At 45.7% G+C, this 19,133-nt stretch overlaps 1 protein-coding gene and 2 non-coding genes across 5 annotated transcripts; all 3 read right to left on the bottom strand.

Annotated features, from left to right (window-relative positions):
- Window positions 1–2,949: 2,949 nt before the first annotated feature.
- On the bottom strand, window positions 2,950–18,443 carry Kansl2 (KAT8 regulatory NSL complex subunit 2). Of its 3 annotated transcripts, none has more exons than XM_085831998.1 (10): window positions 18,055–18,443; window positions 17,640–17,898; window positions 15,784–15,962; window positions 15,365–15,479; window positions 13,325–13,492; window positions 12,907–13,069; window positions 10,582–10,678; window positions 8,447–8,700; window positions 4,416–4,523; window positions 2,950–3,667 (listed from the first exon to the last, which is right to left on the bottom strand). In XM_085831998.1, the coding sequence occupies exons 2-10, from the start codon at window positions 17,888–17,890 to the stop codon at window positions 3,536–3,538; spliced, it is 1,467 nt and encodes a 488-aa protein (XP_085688124.1). In that variant the 5' UTR covers window positions 17,891–17,898; window positions 18,055–18,443; the 3' UTR covers window positions 2,950–3,535. The 3 variants fall into 3 exon arrangements, with proteins under 3 accessions (XP_085688124.1, XP_085688125.1, XP_085688126.1); XM_085831999.1 differs by having other exon boundaries at window positions 8,549–8,700; XM_085832000.1 differs by lacking the exons at window positions 15,365–15,479; window positions 17,640–17,898; window positions 18,055–18,443.
- Window positions 3,835–3,970, bottom strand: LOC115029457 (small nucleolar RNA SNORA2/SNORA34 family). The gene has a single exon (XR_003835033.1). It is a non-coding gene; the product is annotated as a small nucleolar RNA SNORA2/SNORA34 family (small nucleolar RNA).
- LOC115029454 (small nucleolar RNA SNORA2/SNORA34 family) lies at window positions 10,353–10,489 on the bottom strand. The gene has a single exon (XR_003835030.1). It is a non-coding gene; the product is annotated as a small nucleolar RNA SNORA2/SNORA34 family (small nucleolar RNA).
- Window positions 18,444–19,133: the final 690 nt, after the last annotated feature.

The raw sequence follows: 19,133 nt of genomic DNA, 5'->3' as shown, positions 1-19,133 counted from the left end.
AGCCCCTGCCTCCTGCGTGCTGGAATTAAAGGCATGCACCACCACACCCAGATTGCAAACTAACTTTTTTTTTCTAAAGGTTTATTTTTTATTTTATGAGTATTTTGCTTGCATATATATTTGTGTACATGTCTGTGCCCTTGGAGACTAGAAGAGGGTATCAGGTGCCCTGGAACAGATGTGAGCCACCATGTGTGGGCTGGGAATCAAACCTGGGTTCTCTGGAAGAGCGGCCTGAGCTCTTAACTGCTGGGCTACTCCATAGGCCCAACAAACTAACTTTTTTGTTTGTTTTTGGTTTTCAAGACAGGGTTTCTCTGTGTAGCCCTGGCTATCCTGGAACTCACTTTGTAGACCAGGCTGGCCTTGAACTCAGAAATCCGCCTGCCTCTGCCTCCTGAGTGCTGGGATTAAAGGCGTGTGCCACCATGCCTGGCTGAAACTAACTTATTTTAAAAGGAAAAAAAAAATTGAAGCCAGGTATGGTAACGTATGCTTTTAAACCCAGCACTAGGGAGTCAGAGGCAGGAGGATCTCAGTCTGAAGCCAGCCTGGGCTACAGAGGGTTCTAGGCCAACCAAGGCTGAATGCTGAGACTCCACCAAAAGAGGAGAGGTGTTGCGGGCACAGGGGGGCGAGGCGGGGGAAGGAAGGGAAGTAAGAAAATAGTTTGTAAGACCACGTAGGATTTGTGTATTTTGTGTGGGGTGTCTTTTTCTTGCATGGCTAATCAAGTATCAAGTGGGCTTAGACAGACCTGAGCTACAGCCTTGGTAATGCAGAACAGAAATGATAAAGCAAGTTCTTGCCTAGGCGCAGTAGGAATGAGCAATGCATGGGGGGGGGGGGGTTGGGGGGGAGTTATTTTCTAACCTTGGGCTGTCCTGAGGTAGTTTACTTAAGTCAATGCTGATTCACTGCGAGCTACATCTGAGAAAGTGGCAGCTACTTTGTTGACATTCTGAGTGCTTCTAAACACCATGTTATTACAATGAAACAGGCCTTTGAAAAGAAGGTAATGTGACCAAAAGGCTTCCCAGTCTTGTATTGTTTTCTGAAGGGCCCTGAGTAGGGTTTTAGGTCTCCCAGGCTCAGTAAGGAGTAACATCTGCTCCTTCCCAGTACACACACACCATTTACCTTAGGTTGTTCCCTCCTTAGCCTTCCACTGCTTCCTCTCCACCTTCCCCGTCCCATATTCCTCCCACTCTTCCTGGTTCAGGCTGATTTCCCCAACCTTAGAGGTTGGTTGGAAATCCGTATTTTAATTTGCGCCCATCTCCCTAGCTCCCCCTTGTGGTCAGTAGTGGCCACTGCAGCCATGTTGAGTTTCCTAGGGAGCCCTGGCTGGCACATGCATGACACACCAAGGACATGATTCCATCCAAGTATTCAGTGAACTGTAGGGTTTATTGGCTTGTTTACAGGAGTACGGATGACCCAAAGACAGGGTCATCACTGAAAGATAGGTTCATCCCTCCCAAAATGGTGATAACTCACAAAAGTTACAACCCTGGTGCTCCTTACACATCTTGCTGAGAGGTGGTTTGCAGTTTGCTGGTTTTAGAGTCTCCTCTCCGCAGAAGTTAAATTACTGCTTATATAACTTAGGGAAGGTGTGACTTGTGAAACTTGCAGGCTTCAGGAACTTGCTGAGATCTCTAAGTTTCACTTACTTCCTGATTCCTTGGGCAGCTAAGAGGACACTGATAAAATAATGTTAGCAAAGTCCCAAACAGCACAAATCCCTCAGCACTTATCTGACTCCATCAAAAATACAATGTTGGGCCGGGCGTGGTGGCACACGCCTTTAATCCCAGCACTCGGGAGGCAGAGGCAGGCGGATTTCTGAGTTCGAGGCCAGCCTGCTCTACAGAGTGAGTTCCAGGACAGCCAGGGCTACACAGAAACCCTGTCTCGAAAAACCACACACAAAAAAACCAAAAATACAATGTTAGGCAGCATAAATAGGAGCCACTATCCCTCCTAAGTCACCATAGTGTACATTTCCCATGAGCCATCCAACCTTCCCACTCTGGGGTACTGCTGTGGGGCCTCCATGTGTCTCAGCAGTGAGGGGGGGGGGGGATTACAGTTTGGCCTGGCTCTAACAGATGTACTCTGGCCTGCCCTCAGTGCTGTTTGGACCAGTTCCCCTTCTGACAATCTGGTCCAGGACTGTGCTCTTGTGCTTCCCACTGGCCAACCCCCGATGTGATTATTTGAACTAGAAATGCCTGCCAGTCTCTGGCACTCGGACACTTGGCACCCAGTTGGTGGCAGTTTTGGGATATCTAGGTGATGCAGAAATGCTGCAGGAAGTTATCACTGGGGATGGGCTTTGAGATGAAAAACCTTGTATCTTGTACGTGTGCTGTCTCACATGCTAGTGGTCCCCATGCAAGCTCACAGCTTCTGATCCTGCCATGATGCTCTATAACCATCAGGAACCTTACATCTTAGGCATAAGCGACAGGAGAGTATACAACAGCCAACACCCGAAAGGGGTCTGGGCTGAGAGAATGATCTAGTCTACTTCCTTGCAGGGAGAAATGTCCGACTCACCCAGTAAAGGGATGACCGCCCACCCCAGGGAGGAGCTTTGCGGCTTTCCTTGGGAGTTTTATTAGCTTCTTCCTGGGAACTGCTCATCATTTCTGTCTAACGCTCCCCTAGGAAGCGGCTTTACACAAACTCACCCACACTGTCTGCTTTGCCATTCCACCATCCTCGCTGGGGTTGAACCAAGGTCCTAAGGCTCTGCCAGGTCTCGAGCCCCCTAGTGAATTAACCCCTAGCTCTCCAGCGAACACAAGTTTACCTGGCCCTGGGAACTAGGTACCACCTCTGTCATGAGTTTCTCCAGAGTGCCTGTCTTAGAATACAAGTGTGCACCTTTCCCATCAGAACATACTCAAATCCGAAGAGAACACAATCAGTCCAGATCACTTTACACTTTGATAGCATTTTAACATTTAATAGAAACTATATACAGTAATCTCACTACATCTTACATGGAGTCACCACAGGAACTTACTTAAGTTAAAAGCAAGAATCACTAAGGAGAGCCCAGACCTGTGGGCTGCTCTCCTCAGTCACAATTCACAAGGAAACGAGCAGAGGAAAGGCTTCGATACAGGCCTTTAGACACAGCCAGCCAGACACGAAAGGCCAACTCCTGCCGAGCACCGTCTCCAGCACTGCCTGCCTGGACATCCATGTGGGGTTCTGTCCGTGGCTTAGGAGTCCCATTACAGAATGTCTCTCTCCCAGGCAGTCTCCAATATGCATTGCATCCCAAAGGCAGGGATCACCTCACGTTCTTCCTTGCAAAAAAAAAAAAAAAAATCCCCAAACTTAAATACTAAGTATTCATTCCACATAAACTTGGATTATGTTTGTCTATAGCGCTCTAAAGCCCCGAAGGAAACAATGTGGTCTGAGTTGTCCCTGTTCAGGGAGAGATGATCAGAGATACACTTGTCTGAAGAATGGAAAGTTCAAATCCAAAAGCAAACAATTCCCAGAATGAATGTCAACTGATAGAAGTGGGTTCTGGTTTTCCATTCGCAGTAGCCAATCCACGCTGAGGGAATGCTGCACAGGCTTTCTCTACACTTCGAGGTCCCTGGGATCTGCACCCATCCCCGGCCGCCTGCATCTGTCCCTATTAAAATAAATAAAGGCACTTTGGTTAGAGACTCCTCCAATGGGCCTGACGCATGACTCTGACAGAGCAGAGAGATAAAGTAGCTAACATGCTGGTTGCTGCCCCAGGCTGCTGCTGATCCAAAGAACCAGAATTACTGAGGCTGTGAAACCAGAGAGAACAAGGGTTGTTTCTTCCAAATGAAACAGTCATTCTCTACTGAAGTCCAGAGTAGCTAATAAACCACAGGAAGACAGTTCTCTAGGCGTCTGCTTGAAACCAACAGCTACAGTAGAACTGTTAGTCTTCAGTGAGAGCCATCGGTAACCTCCCTCACCCTTATTCTAGAATAACTGGAGTGATGAACTCTCCCTTAAAGAGACAATGTATCTATCACCTTTCACTCAAATAAACGGATGCCCCTCTTGAGGATTAAGAACCATTAGGAGTTCTGCGGCTCATCTGGGAAATTAGTATGCGACAAGCATTCAAAAGCAAAAGAAGTTGTTTTATGCCTCTCTATCAGCTCCTGCCTCCAGCTTCCCGGTTGACTTCCCTCGGTGATGGACTGCGGCTGCTTTGGATTGTGGTGTTTTATTAAAGCGGGTATTTCCATTTTATGGTATTCACCGAGAAAACCACCATCTTGGACACTTTTGCACTCTATTTGGGAATCACGCTACTCCCTGGAATTCATGCTAGCCAACTGCCTGACTGGTCACTACATGAGGGAACCTAGCTGAGAGTCATTGTTAAAGATACCCACTGGGTCTCCGGCACTTTCTGTGACCGAATGATCTTCAAGAGTTACTGAAGGATCAAAGAGCAACGGCGACGGCGGGCATGGCATGCCATCACCCACGACATCCAAGTCCTGGGGAAAAGAGAAAAGTCCGTCAGCAGTATCTAGGACGTCAGTAAGCCACAACTGACAATGTTCACCAAAGCTCAATGTAACTCTAGGCCCCTCCCCCCTTGCTTAGATCAGTGAACAAGATCCAACAACAGTGAAAGCCTTCTCTTAGCTCATTTCCACTAGGAAAGTCATGAAGTGAAAGAGTGAGCACCGAGAGTCAGGGAGAGGCTTAACAGGTACAGAGTCTGTTTAAACCAAGGGAGGAAAAAGATGCTTGCAACGACTGCACAACACACTACTCAAGATCAGTGCCAAAAGTATCATACAGGTTCTTTTTGTTTGTTTGTTTTCGAGACAGGGTTTCTCTGTGTAGCCCTGGCTGTCCTGGAACTAACTTTGTAGACCGGGCTGGCCTCGAACTCAGAAATTCGCCTGCCTCTGCCTCCCAAATGCTGGGATTAAAGGTGTGCGCCACCACTGCCCAGCATCACACATGTTCTACAGTGAACAAAGGCATCGCTAAGAGAGGTGAACTGAGTTTGAACCCCAGAATCCACATGATGGAGAGAATAGACTCCTATAACTGCCCTCTGATGTGCACATAACACATGCATGTGCACACACACACAAACTAAGTGTAAAAGAATACTTTTAAAAGGAAAAATAAAGAGAAAATACAAGGCTGGCAGGTTGGCTCAGTAAGTAAAGTCTAATGGCTTGTATTTAGTCACACAGTGGAAGGAGAGAACTCGGATGCCTTGTCACACACACACACACACTACACTCACTCCACACACACACTCATTCATATACTCATTCATTCTCTCTCTCTCTCTCTCTCTCTCTCTCTCTCTCTCATTACAGTCAACATCTACGCTCCTGACTGAGGCATCCAATAAGAACAATCAGCCTATGGACAAAGTAACATGAAACCCTGCTGGAAAACACATTGGTGATACAAGACTGACCAACATTCAGAGCAAGCAACTAAAGAGAGGAGAGACCACAGAAACTCAGATGTTTCTGAATGGCAAAGACAGGATACTATGCTTAACTCCAATCCCTAGAATGAGCAACGTGGCCTGAGGTCAGGCCTTGCTCGCTCTCTCTCTCACGGCAGACAGACATTCTATACTGCACTACATCTCAGCGCCCTCTTCTTCACGCTCTACTTTGAAATGGGTCTTACTAAGTTGACCAGGCTAGCCTGGAACTCACCCTGTGGCCCAGGCAAGACTTGACCTTAGGATGCTCTGCTTCAGCCTCCCAGGAGCTGGGATTAAAGGCCTGTGCCACCTGGCACGGCTAAGCCTTTGAGTCTTACACTTAACATAGTTCAAGTATTCTGTTTAGGGGGAAAAAAAAAAAAAAGACATTATATTCTCCACTCTACTCTTCCCACATGAATCCGCCATTCCCAGAGACACCGTGGAGTCAGCAGATCAAAAACATCGTCCCTGGCTACTTCCTCAAACCAACAGTGATTTAGGCCCACAGCGCTACAGTGGCAACCTAAGTTCCAAGCCATCTCGACAAATTCGGCTAATGCGTTTAAGCTCTAGCTAAGAATGTAAAGGTCCCACGTGACAGAAGAACAGGCAGAGGGAGGGGAGCAGAAGGCTGACAGGGAAAGACTTCAAAGTGCATCATACGCCTGTATGAGGCTGTCACAAGGAAACCATTCTACATAATTAGTATGCAGCATAAAATCTTGGTGTGCTAATCACCAGGAATAGAAATCACAACCTTTTCATAATTAAGGGTTAACACAGTTTAATAACAGTTTTTAGAAATCTAAAACTTTAATCCCGACACTCAGGAATCAAAAGGCAGGTGGATCTCTCTGAGTTTGAAGCAAGCCTGGTCTACAGAGCAAGACCTTATCTAAAATAAGTCAAACAAATAAATAAAAAGCCAAACATAATTTTAATTGGGGGCTGGAAAAATAGCTCAGCAGTTAAGAGCTTCCAGAGAACGCAGATGCAGTGCCCAGCATCCACACGGTGCTCTACACAGAACTAACTCCACTCCAGGGGATCCGACTTTTGACTCATTTGGCTTCTTAGGGTCATGGACAGGGTTTGCATGTGTGCAGGCCAAACACTGATACACATAAAATAAAATTGAATCCTTAAAAAAAAAAAAAAAAATTTAAGTCTAAAGCCAAGCATGGGAACGCACACCTTTAAACCCAGCACTCTGGAGGGAGGCGGAGGCAGAGGCAGGCAGATCTCTGAGAGTTCGAGGGATACGTAATGTATCCTTTCTTTAAAATGCCTTTAAAAACAACAGCAAGTAAACAAACTACTCGGTGCAAGCAGGAGGAAAGAGACAACCACACTGCCCACTACCCACTACAGACGTCCATTGGACACAGCTCTCGGGCCACAGAGCCCACGCACACACCGAGACAGTGCACACTGTGTTTCCTGCAATTTCTCTTTTTAAAGCTTGGGGTTGGTGCCAGCTCTTTCTACCCATAGGTACATTATTTAAACAACGTCTATTTGTGAGAATGCCAGGACTGAGTGGTGAAGAGAACCTTGTCCATTGGACAACTAGAAAACGTCTATTTTGAGTGGGAAGGAAAAGCAGAGGTAAAGAGGTAAGCTCAGGTATGAAACCCACTCTGGGCACTAACACCGTAAACTGGAAAAGAAAGCCCAATACGCAGCCCTGCCCCATGGGAAGGAGGACTCTAACGCTAAGCTTCCCCATCACTGAGAACTCAAACTCTCTAAAGCCATAGAGGAAAGTGCTTAAAATGTTAGGCCAGTTTGACCTTAAAATAATTACTCCAAATTCATAGCTAAGAGATTTATAGACTATATCCTAAGCTGCCAGACTCCCAGAGCAAAAGGAGACTGGCATCATCTCTCTCCAAACAGCAGAGGAAAAGTAGGTTTGAACAGGACACAGCCTTCCAGGGACCTCATCCCCTGGAAGCAGTGACTACAAAGGTTCTAAGCGCAAGGCTGTTTCTCGAGCTGGGATTTATACTACACATCACCTGCTCCATCAAGTGCCTCCCAAAAGAGCTCGTGGAGAGAAACACCTGTTAATTCTGCAGAGGATTCAGGTTCAATTACCAGCATCTACATGGTGGCTCACAACTGGCTATAACTTCAGCCCCAGGAGATCTAACCTCTTCTGACCTCTGATGCCAGGCACACATAGGGTGCACATACATACATACATACATACATGGATACATACATATATACATACAACAAAACACACACATTAAGAAAAAAAAAACTTTTAAAGAAGAAAAAAAGGCATCAAATGCCAGTTTTTTAAAGTCGTGGTACAAAGCTGTGTTTCAAGGAGCAAGCAAAAAAAGATAGAAATGTTCAGACCCCATTCATAACAGCATCAAAAACACTAAATTAGAACTGAACCACATAAAGTCTGAAAACTGAATAAATTTTGTAATAAAATCTGTCAAAAATAAAACTTTTTAAAAAGGGTCAGCAAAACTGCTTATCTATCAGAAGATGTTTAAAAACCACCAAAACATATACAAACCATGTTTTTTACTCATCTAATTAGAAAGTATGGTACCAACATCCTCAGTAATGATAGGTGCTGCATATAAACACCTTAATAAAAAAATAAATCACTTCCCAAGTTGTGCTCTACGAATCCCATCCCAGAGAAACAAAGGAGGCCAGGCATGGGGGTGCGTGTCTCTAACACCAACACTTATGAGACATGGATCACGAGTTCACGTTCAACTCAGGCTACAGAATTAGGTTCTGTCTCAGAACAAAAAGTCTGAGGAGGAGAAAGGTAGAGCACAGAGTGTAGACAGATAAACAGGCACAGTCAATGCGTTAGAATCACATCACCCTCTAGGCTGAAAACGGCTAACTATTCTCACCACTAGTAAACGGGGCCTTCTGTCAAGGGCCAATCAGAGCAGAGCTTCTCTAACTTACATCACTGAACTCCAGTGGTAAACTCTCAGTGGGCTGAAGCTCGGCAGCACTCAAGTACAGATCCATGGGGCCGGCTTCCAGATCGTCTGGCACAGACAGTACCTGCTCGGGCTTATACATCTGAGGAGGCAACTGGAAATGCAGAGGGCAGCAGGGATCCTCAGAAAGGCTTACAGGAACTGGTTTGTTGCAGGGGACCTCTTCAGATCCCTGGCAGCATTTGAAGAGAACCTGATTTGTATCCTGACAGATATCTACAGAACAGTTAAGGAAAATAAACCAGGACCCATTGCAAGAACACAATACAGGAGTCTGCAGTGCCAAACACAAGTCTGACGATGCAGAAAACTACATTTTTACTGAAAGCCAACTGCAGGAGTTATTTTTAGTTATGGCTGTAAGTGTAGTTTTGTGCACATAATTTTAACCCTACCAATAATTTATAATTCACTCCCAACTCTTTCCAGGACTCTAGCCATTTAAACTAGAGACAGGAAGTGTCAAGTGGTAACAACTTACCAAGGAACATACATTGACAAGAGAAAACCCATATAGAAACTAGTACAAACAGCTTGTTGCAGAAGCAAGTACCATCCATCCTCTTCCAAGAGGCAAGAGATACAATGTTGTTTCTGCTTATAAGTCTGCAGAAATTTTAATGTTTGTTTCTAATACCATGAAAAACTCACTACAAACCCAAGCGTGAACTTGGCCTCATCATCGGACTGCTACCTCTGAAGTGCTATGTTTTAAATTAAGCTGACACACAACGGTTTCCACTATCCCCCTACTCCACATTTCTGCTTTAGTATCTCCTGTTCTATTACAGTTTCCATGTCAGCAGCATTCTTTCCGCCTTTCAGCATTCTTATATCTTACCTGTTATAGGAGTCTCCAATCTCCCCTCCAGCCCAGACATCAGGACCCTTTGTCGTTCTCTGGCCTTTACCCAATCACATTAACCTACATCCTTAGAGCTCCTTACTTTGTATAATGTATGTGCATTTATATGTTAAAAGCAGTCCCTCTAAACCAAGTGTGGTAGCTACACCTGTAGTCCCAGTATTATGAGGCTAAAAAGGCAAGGCATTCAGGCATTAGTATAATAATTAACTTCAAATATTTCATTAAATGGAATAGGGGAAAACAAAAACAGAAACAACCTTTTCCTTTCCTATCAAAGACCCAGAGGGGGTTCTCCCCACCTCTTCCTATCACTTTTTTGAGGTGATTTTATCCACTCCTGGACTCAAGCAATCCTCCTGCCTGTCTCCCAACTATGTAGGACTACATAAAAGACAACAAGCTAAACTAGAAAAATATTTTTGACTTTTAAATATATGCAAATGAAATCCAAAACTATACAGGTTGCATAAAAATTCAATAAACATCACAACTTTTGTAGTCCATCAACACATATAGTTCTATACCAGAGCACAGTGTACATTGGTTTAAAATCACAAGTAGAAAGAATAGAGAGAATTCATGTTCCTGGGGAGAAAACATTTCGGTTTTTTTTTTTCAGAGTTTCTAATTTGAGTAAGTTTAAAGCCTACAAGTTAGAGCACTAACAATATTACTGCACAAAAACTCACAGTAGAGACTCATGTTCAGGGCAGAAAACCCACAGTAACCCTTTTCTCTTGGTAACAGATTTAACACATAACTTAATGAACAAAAGCTCAAGCTGTCACGTTAGTATATACGGGAACTGTGGGAGCTCATTAAGACTGTCATCAGCCTTCACATCCGTCACCAGTGACTCAGCTGTGTCTTCAGCTCCCCGCCCCTACTTCATCTACCCCAGATAGGATTTTGCTATAGCCCAGGCACGCCTCAAATTCCCAGTTCTCTTGCCTTACCCTCCCAAGTGCTACAATTATACAGCTGGGTCCCACATCCACACAGATGTTTCTTTCTAATGAATTGACCATTACATTTTCAAATTTCTGAAATGGCCAACAGACCATAGAAAGACATTTATTTAGGCGCCTGCTTGAAACCAACAGCTTCAGAAAACTGCTGGCCTTGATTTAGGGCCAAAGTAATCAGGATCTTGAGTGAAACTGACGAAGACCACAATCACCCTATCTTAACCAGAGGCTCAGAACCTAAACACAGGGCTGTAAAGATACGGGTAAGGCAGTGTCTGGTCATCGGGAGAGACTGATTGGAGCAGCGCACATCATCCACGAAGGCTAAGCACCTCTGACTGGATCGAGTAGTGTGAGCCTAAAATTGAGAAAATACAAATAAACCCCTACAAAAAACATATAACTATGCTATTATTCAGTAATACAAGGAAAGTCAATTCATACAAAGTGGAAAATGTAACATTTAACAAACCCACCCACCAATACTGTAACAATGCAACCTTATACATACAGAATGGAGTTAATCCTAAAAGTACCTCTCCACACAGTAGAAGTAATATGAAGAGCAGTCTGTCCCTTAACTAGGTTAACCTATAGTCAGCCTGGGTCTGCAAATATTAAATACAGAATCATAGGAATTATCTCTAAATTGTAAATAGCTTACGTTAACTTTATATTGCCATCACTGGCTTATTCATAAGCATATAACACCTGCGTGATGATACCTACAAAGTCTCAGGGCTCCTTCAGGTACCTTAGAGTCTATCCCTCAGAGGTGAGGAGGAAAGACTGTATGCTATACACTCATGCTTTTTTTTTTTTTGGAATTGTTCCAAAGGACACAGTTTATTAGGCAGCAGCTGGGAAATCAGCGGTTAGACTTGGCCACACACTCCAGTTCATCTTTATTCTTGATGGCATAGGGATTGGAGGAGCCCTTGGCAGCATTAATGAACACTCATGCTTTAACTAGGCACTGTGGTCAATGTATCAATCTTAGCAAAGACAGAGACAAATCTGAGAGGCCAGCATGGTCTACACAGCATGTTCCAGGACAACCAGGGGGCTACACAGGGGGAACCTGACTCAAACATCAAGTTTTTTGGTAATGCTAAGGAATAAATCCTGAACCACACACATATGCTCCAACACCAAACTAAATCCCCAGTTCAACTAACTTATCTTCTAACAATAAAACTTTCTGGAGGTGGTAGCTGTAACCTCAAGCACGCTACGCAAATGACTTTAGAAGCCCTAAGGTTATGATGCTACCACCTCAGTCACCACAGCAGCCATCACGCTGTCCAAGCCCAGTACTTGTGGGCTCTGTGAGGGTCGGAGCACCGAGGAGGAAAAACCATCCAACTGTGCCCTGCACTGTGGTGCAGACAAATAAACTGGAATCAGGAGAGAGCCAGCCACCAAGGCTCTGCCACCTTCTCAGCCACTGTGCACTAGAGCCTCTAACACCCAGCCCACACGGCCTACACTGGGGGCTCTTTACACCCGCAGTTCTTTTCACAGCCACACAGCCACAGGTGAGGCCTCAATACAACAAAAACAATGGTCATGGAATTATTCTGTCAGCCTTACTATGACATTTAACTGCTACTATTTTTGCCATTTATTTTTAACCCCACCCCCACCCCATTTAATCTGCTTTGTTTTTCAGAACAGGATTTCCCTGTGTAAGAGCCCTGGCTGGCCTAGAACTCAAAGATCCATCCTCCTGTCTCTGCCTCCAGAATGCTGAATAAAGGTGTGCCCATGCCCAGCTATCTTTACTTAATTTTGTACGTGTGAGTGTTTTGCCTGCATGTTTATCTCAGTGTGTGCAGTCGGGTTTTAGATCCCTAGGGACTGGAGTTACAGCTGGCTGGAGTGGAGTATGGGTTCATGAACTCAAACCTGAGTCCTCTGGAAGAGCTATCAACACTCTTAAGCACTAAGCCGTGTCTCCAGCCCTTTGCTATTCTTGTAGAATGATTAACAAACTCTTGTGTAAGTGCAAGCTGGTTTCAAGCTCACTGACTCTGCCTCATCCTCCCACAAAGCAGTGAGGTTACAGACAAGCACACGCCACCACACCCAGTTTGCTTCTGGTATTTTTTTTTTTAAGCTTTCCAAACTGCTTGAGTAAAACTTTTGCCCATTTTCCAAACTAAGGACTTCCTTAACAAAAGAAGTTAGGAATCAATGCCCTAAACCCTTCAATCTGAATACTGAGTTCTGCAAAGCTTCCTATTCAGGCACAGGGTGACTGGCAGAGAACAAAGCCTGGACTCATGTCTTGCTGACATCCAGGTAAGTGCTTTTAGTACAAGTTGGATTTCAAAGCCAGAACTGCTCGAGGTATTTTTTTTGTTTTGTTTGTTCAAGACAGGGTTCCTCTGTGTAGCCCTGGCTGTCCTGGAACTCCAAAATCCGCCTGCCTCTGCCTCCCAAGTGCTGGCATTAAAGGCGTGCGCTGCCACCAGCTGTGGTGTTTTGATGATTTTATCAATGAATCGAATGTGCACACACAGAGCTCACAGCACATCTAGAATAAAACAATAAATTCCAGCAAACTTATTGTTTGCAAATTACCTGTTGAGCAGCCCCATCGGTGGCCAGCATTCTGCGTTCCTTCAGCTGCCTGTGTAGTAAGGCTTCTACTCCATAGCGTTGACGGTATCGCCTAAGACATTTTAGTCGCTTTAAATTCTCTCTCTCTTTGGCCAAAAGTCCCTCAGGGCCAGTCAGGAGACTACTACCTAGAAAGTCACCAAAAAAAAAAAAATAAAAAAATCAAGTTTTTTTAAACAATTTCAGTCTATCTGGCCTTGAGTTCACAACAAATTCTGTACCGTCAGCTTCTCAAGTACTGGATAGGACATTACACAGTCACCATTAGAAAGGCTACAAAAGCCAAGGTATAACTTGCAAAGAAATCAAGAATGCTTTTCCAGTTTAAGTAAACAGAGACTTGTTAGCTGTAAGACCGGCAGATTCGACTCCATCTAACTTGCCTAAAGCTTCATGCTCCACTTTCCGGTTGTGTAAATAGCGGCGCTTCTTCTCTTTGAGCAGGTGTTGGAGTCTTTTAAACTGATCAATGTACAAAGACTGCAAACGAATTAGCTTTTCTCTCATAATAAGAGCCACTTCTTCAGCTGTATAGACACCAGCATGTCTGGAATAAAACGATAAATTCAACAAAGCATTAAAAAAAAACAGTAATGAAGATAAACATGATGACGTGTGCCAATAATCCCAGCACGTATTAGAGGTCGAAACACAAGGACCAGGAGTTCAGGCCTGCCTGGACTAGGCAGCAAATTCAAAGTCAACCTAGATATAAAACCCTATCTCAAAAACAATAAAAACAATGAAACAGTAAAAGGCTGAAAATAGCCTCAATTTGTATTTAACAAAGTCAACCTGAATTGACACTTTATCCTACACAGGAATATTTTCACACAGCATTTTACTAAGACATTAAAAAATAAAGAAATAAAGAGGGCTTGGAAGCATAGCCTACCTCAGTGGCAGGTGCTTAGCATGGATAACCATGCCCTTGGTCCCATCTTCAGCACTAACAACAAAAAACAATTTTTTCTTAATTATGTACATGCCACCGGCCTGTGAGTGCAGATGAGGTTCTCAGATAGCCTGGAACTGGAGTTACGAGTGATTTGTGAGTGCTCCCATGTGGGTGCTAGGAACTGAACAGATTCTTTCTAAGAGACAGGACAGGGCTGGAGAGATGGCTCAGTGGTTAAGAGCACTCACTGACTGCTCTTCTGAAGGTCCTGAGTTCAAGTCCCAGCAACCACATGGCGGCTCACAACCATCTGTAATGAGATCTGACGCCCTCTTCTGATGTATCTGAAGATAGCTACAGTGTACTTAGATATAATAATAAATAAATTAAAAAAAAAAAGAAGAGACAGGACAAAGGGAGATCTTGCCATAAAGGATACTAGGTAATATGTTATCTCACAAATTGGAATGGGAAGGGAGATGCCTTATTATTTATACATTTAAAATGAGTAGATGGCTGGGCATGCTGGTGCATGCCTTTAATTCAACACTGCAAAAAAAAGGGCCATTTTTATTCTGATGTTAATATAAGGATTGTTTCCCGATTCTGAGTTAAGTACTTAAAACTTGTAAGATTAACTTTGGGCAGAGGCAGGCAGATCTCTGAGTTCAAAGCCTACCTGGTCTACAGAGTGAGTTCCACAACAATCAGAGCCACACAGAGAAATTCTGTCTCAAAAAAAAACCGGTGCATAGAACTCTGGCTGGACATTAGGCCCCTTCTCTTCCCCCACTTCTCCCTAGGGCCTACCCAGGACCCCCCCTTTTTTGTTCCCAACATATAGTGTGTGCATGTGTTTACCACGCACTGTTGAAGACAAACACTATCTAACTGCTAAGATGATTCAAAAACTAAATACAAGGGAGAACAAAGCCTGAGTTTGGTCAGCCTGACTCAAATACCAAGTTCCAGGTCAGTCAGAGCTACACAATGAGACCCTGCTTCAAAAAGTTAGAGATTTTGGAACAGGGAATAATTTGATATTACTCTTAAGATGACCAGGGGTTAGAGTAGAACTTAACATATAATTAAAATTTGAGTTTCTAAATCAGTTTTCCTTTATTAGGCATGAAACCAAAGCCAACTATTGAACACTTTTCTTTCCCATTTAGAGTCAGAACCATGGGATTTTGCTGCAAGCGTCTGAGTATAAATAGCTCCTTCTTCCTGAGACTTGGGACGGACAACTACCTACTTACGTCCATTTTCTCCTCTCTAGCCAGCCAGCACCCTGCCGGCTCCCTCTCGTCCTTTGTTCCTCCCTAAACCATCTTAAGGGCAAGACTCAGTTCCCAGTTGTAGACTTCCGCCAAACAATCAAGAAATCTTGCCTTAAAGCAAAATGGTGTTGAACCATGACACGTAAACCCACCCACGTGTATTAATCAACCCCATGCCACACTACATTCTCATACTAACTACATAAAGTATGTAAAAGCCTTATGTGGAGTTACAACTTACTTCAGGGGATCTTCTTGATCACTGTCTATGCTATCGGCTTCACTGTCAGGGTCACCTCTCCATGTCTGATCCACAGTGATGGGTTCCTGGTCCCCATCACTCCAGCTGTCTTCATCTGAGGCAAGGAAGGGAAGAGCAGCCATTAAGACTTCCCACCTCTCTAACTCCACGGATGAGGCTGCATGACTTAAGAGTTCAACCTGAAACCTTAAAATTCAAACTTTTTAACTTTTTAAAACTTTAACACAAGGAAAGGTCACCAGGTTGGGAGAAACAATCTAAACAAACTCTAAATGCAAAACCAGCAGCAGCGCGAGGCGCCCCTGGCTCTCACCCGGTTCCCAGAGCACCGCAGTGAGCCACATGCATCCGCATCCGTAAGCATCCTCCTTTCTCACCCCAGGAGAGAGGATCCTTACCCAGTATCCGGCTGGCTTCACTGCGGCTGCTCTCTGGGGTCTGCGAGCCCAGCTCTGTTTTAGCGTATGAGCTCAACTGGCACAGGAGGGTTTCACCCATAGGGCCTGGGTTGCTCTTCTTCATTTGAGCATGAAGTGCTAGGGCATTTCTTCGAGCATGTTCGGCACAGAAAGACACCCTAAGGAGACAAAACATTAATATTTAATAGGTCCTCTCTTAGAAAGGATCCAACAGAGCCGGTGGTGGTGGTGGTGGTGGTGGTGGTGGCACATGCCTTTAGTCCCAGCACTCGGGAGGCAGAGGCAGGCGGATTTCTGAGTTCAAGGCCAGCCTGGTCTACAAAGTGAGTTCCAGGACAGCCAGGGCTACACAGAGAAACCCTGTCTCAAAAAAACAGAAGTAAATAAATAAATAAATAAATAAATAAATACCACACACACACACACACACACACACACACACACAAAGTTAGCAGTATCTCAGAGAAAATCAGAGCTGCTTTTATTTTTCAAAACTACTTCTGGAAACACATCTTACTATCAATCCACTACAGGCACACATGCTTCAAATCTAGAACTAGCTGTTTACAAATTACCTAGTAAAGCCATATTTTTACACAGATTAAATACATATATGATAAAAAAACTATGACGCCCCTTCCAAAACACACACACACACACACACACAGTGTGCCCATTACTTAACAAGGCTTGGCAAGTGAGTCATCGCTCCAGCATTAAGAATTAACTTAGAGCGCCAATTCAGTGACTCAGCAAACAGAAGCGCCTACCACCAAGGCCTGACCACCTGAGTCCCATCATCCCATCACCACCCGAACAGCAGAACGCCGCCCTCCGACCACGTGTGTGTGTGTGGCAGAACGTGAATCCTCATAATGGATGTTTAAGGAAGAAGACTTTAGAGCTGAACAGGAACCATCCCAGAACTCCAGAAGCTGAGGCAGGAGAATTAAGGGTTCAAAGTCAGTCTGACCATAGTCAGAACTCAAAACCTTAATTTTTCCAGCAAGCGATTAACTAAATACCTCAAATGGCCTTCCAGTTCTCATCATTGGCGGGGTGGGGTGGGAGGGCTGAGACAGGGTTTTGTTTAGCCCTGGCAATTCTGGAATTCAATGCTTTTACTAGGCTGGCCTGAACTCCCAAGTGCTAGGATGAAAGGCCTGCACCACTGCTGCCAGCATCATCACTTCTGAGCATTTGAGTGTTCTGACCTGCCTCCCAAAGAGTGTGTATCCTTAATACCTATTTTACAAACACACGACCTAAAACTCCGCAGATCCGACCAACTCTGCCCATCATGCTCCCCTTTGCACTCTAAAACTGAAGGCAGGGGACAGGCATGGTGACACCAACATTCTCTCACTCCAGTTCCAGGAGACCCAACGCCCTCCCCTCAAGCATGAACGTGGAACACACCAACACACATGCAGGCAAAACACCCATACACATGAAAGTTCTTTAAAAACCGTCAAGGGTTGCCAAAACTGTTCCAAGCAAGGGCGAGACTGTCTCAAAAGAGGAGCCAGGGGGTGGGGGAAGTCTGTGACTCTGCAAGCCAAGCTTAAGCTTAACCTTCTGTCTGTCCTTCCGTACCAGGAGGTACTAGAACCGACTCCAGCAAATTGGCCTCTGACCTCCCCACGTGTCCCTACCCACACAAAACAAACCACAAACGGGAAATAAATGCTTCAAAATGTAATAAAAGTCTAACGGTAGGAGGTTTGGGCGTTGAAGCAGGCTCGGTGATACAACCTGTGCTTGGCGTGCCTTGAAAAGTAAGAACGACTCTCAGAGCCCGAAGGCACCCACATAACCCACGCCTCTCCACGTACCCATCTTTCTTCTCGGGCTTTGGGGCAGCACTGGGGCACCTTTTTCCATTCTTCGTCGAGACGTAACTACACTGTTTGAAGGGTGCATTCTTGTCTTCAAGAATGTGCTTAATGCAGAACTCCTGCCCCTCCAGCCGCGGCTGAGAGCACGGGCGGTGAGTGAACGAACAGGAAAGGGGCTCCTGCGACCTGGGCACTGGGGTGATCCTCCCCCGATTCGTTGGCAAGACGTGAATCCGAATCCTGTTCATACCAAAACCTGCGGGGAGGGCGGTCACACGACAGATCGAAACGGCCTTAGCCCGGCCACGAGTCCTGGTCTGCGTGCTCCCGCGGGTCGCGCCGGGACTCCCGCCGCCCTCCAGCCTCCCGTCACCGACCCGCCCGCCCGCCCGCCCGCCGCCCCGGCCCCTACCACGTTGGCCGAATCTCCGCAGCAGCAGACCGGAAGCGCGGCGCCTGTCCCACGCGGCACCACTGCAACGGCGCGGCACGCCCCGCCCCCACGCCCCGGCTCGCCGCCTTTGTCCCTGGCCGCCTCAGCGCTCACAGCCCCGGCCCGAGCGCCTTGGCCGTCGTCCTGCAAGCGCCATCTTGTACCACGGCTCCCGGCACCGGAGAACCTGGCTCCCCAAAAGCCTAGCAACCAGAGAGGCTCCGACGCTGCAGGAGACGACGTTGCCGCGCTGAGCTGACAGAAAGGGCGAGCAGCGCCTAACAGCAAAGGTGAAGCGCCCGGCACGGCGCCATCTTACCTCCCCCACCGCGCGGCACCGCGCAGCTTGCTCTCTGGCTGCTCCGCCTGCTCGGAACGCGGCCCTAAACGCTGATTGGTTGCTGCTCTGAGGGTGCTGTGCTCCTATTGGTTAGAACTAATATTAGCCTGTGGAGGGCGGGACAATGGGAGACTCCGCAACGGGAGTGGCTGAAGTGAAGTGTCTGTCAGAAACTCGGCCGGTGAGTGGGCCGTGGGAAAGGCGGGCCACCGCCAGTCGCCGGATTCGGATATTTTTCCATCTTAGTAGGGTTCGTCTTCTGGTGGCAGTGGTCTCCAGGCTTCTCAGGCAGCTACCTCTTTACCGTCCCTACACAGCAGAAGAGTAGACACTGGGGTGGCTGGAGAGATGGCTCAGTGGTTAGTAGTACCGACTGCTCTTCTAGAGATCCTGAGTTCAATTCCCAGCAACCACATGATGGCTCACAACCAACTAACGGGATCCAGTGCCCTCTTCTGCAGTGTCAGAATACAGCGACAGTGTACTCATATGAATAAATCTTAAAAAGAAAAAAAGAAAGAAAGAGAGAGAGAGAGAGAGAGAGTGGACAGTGGCTGACCATGTTTTCTGTTTACACATGAAAAGGTTTTATTAGTTTTCTATGGTGACCAACCAGTTCATCTAATTTTTTTTGGTCATTTCATGTAAACACTCGAACTCTTTCTGTCTCATGAATCATATATATGTACTAATTAATTTTTGTAGAGCAGCCCTAAGA

This window comes from Mus caroli, unplaced genomic scaffold, assembly GCF_978045245.1.
Source record: "Mus caroli unplaced genomic scaffold, Mus_caroli_1 scaffold_16, whole genome shotgun sequence".
Lineage (NCBI taxonomy): Eukaryota > Metazoa > Chordata > Mammalia > Rodentia > Muridae > Mus > Mus caroli.
This window is presented reverse-complemented; position numbering and strand designations above follow the sequence as displayed.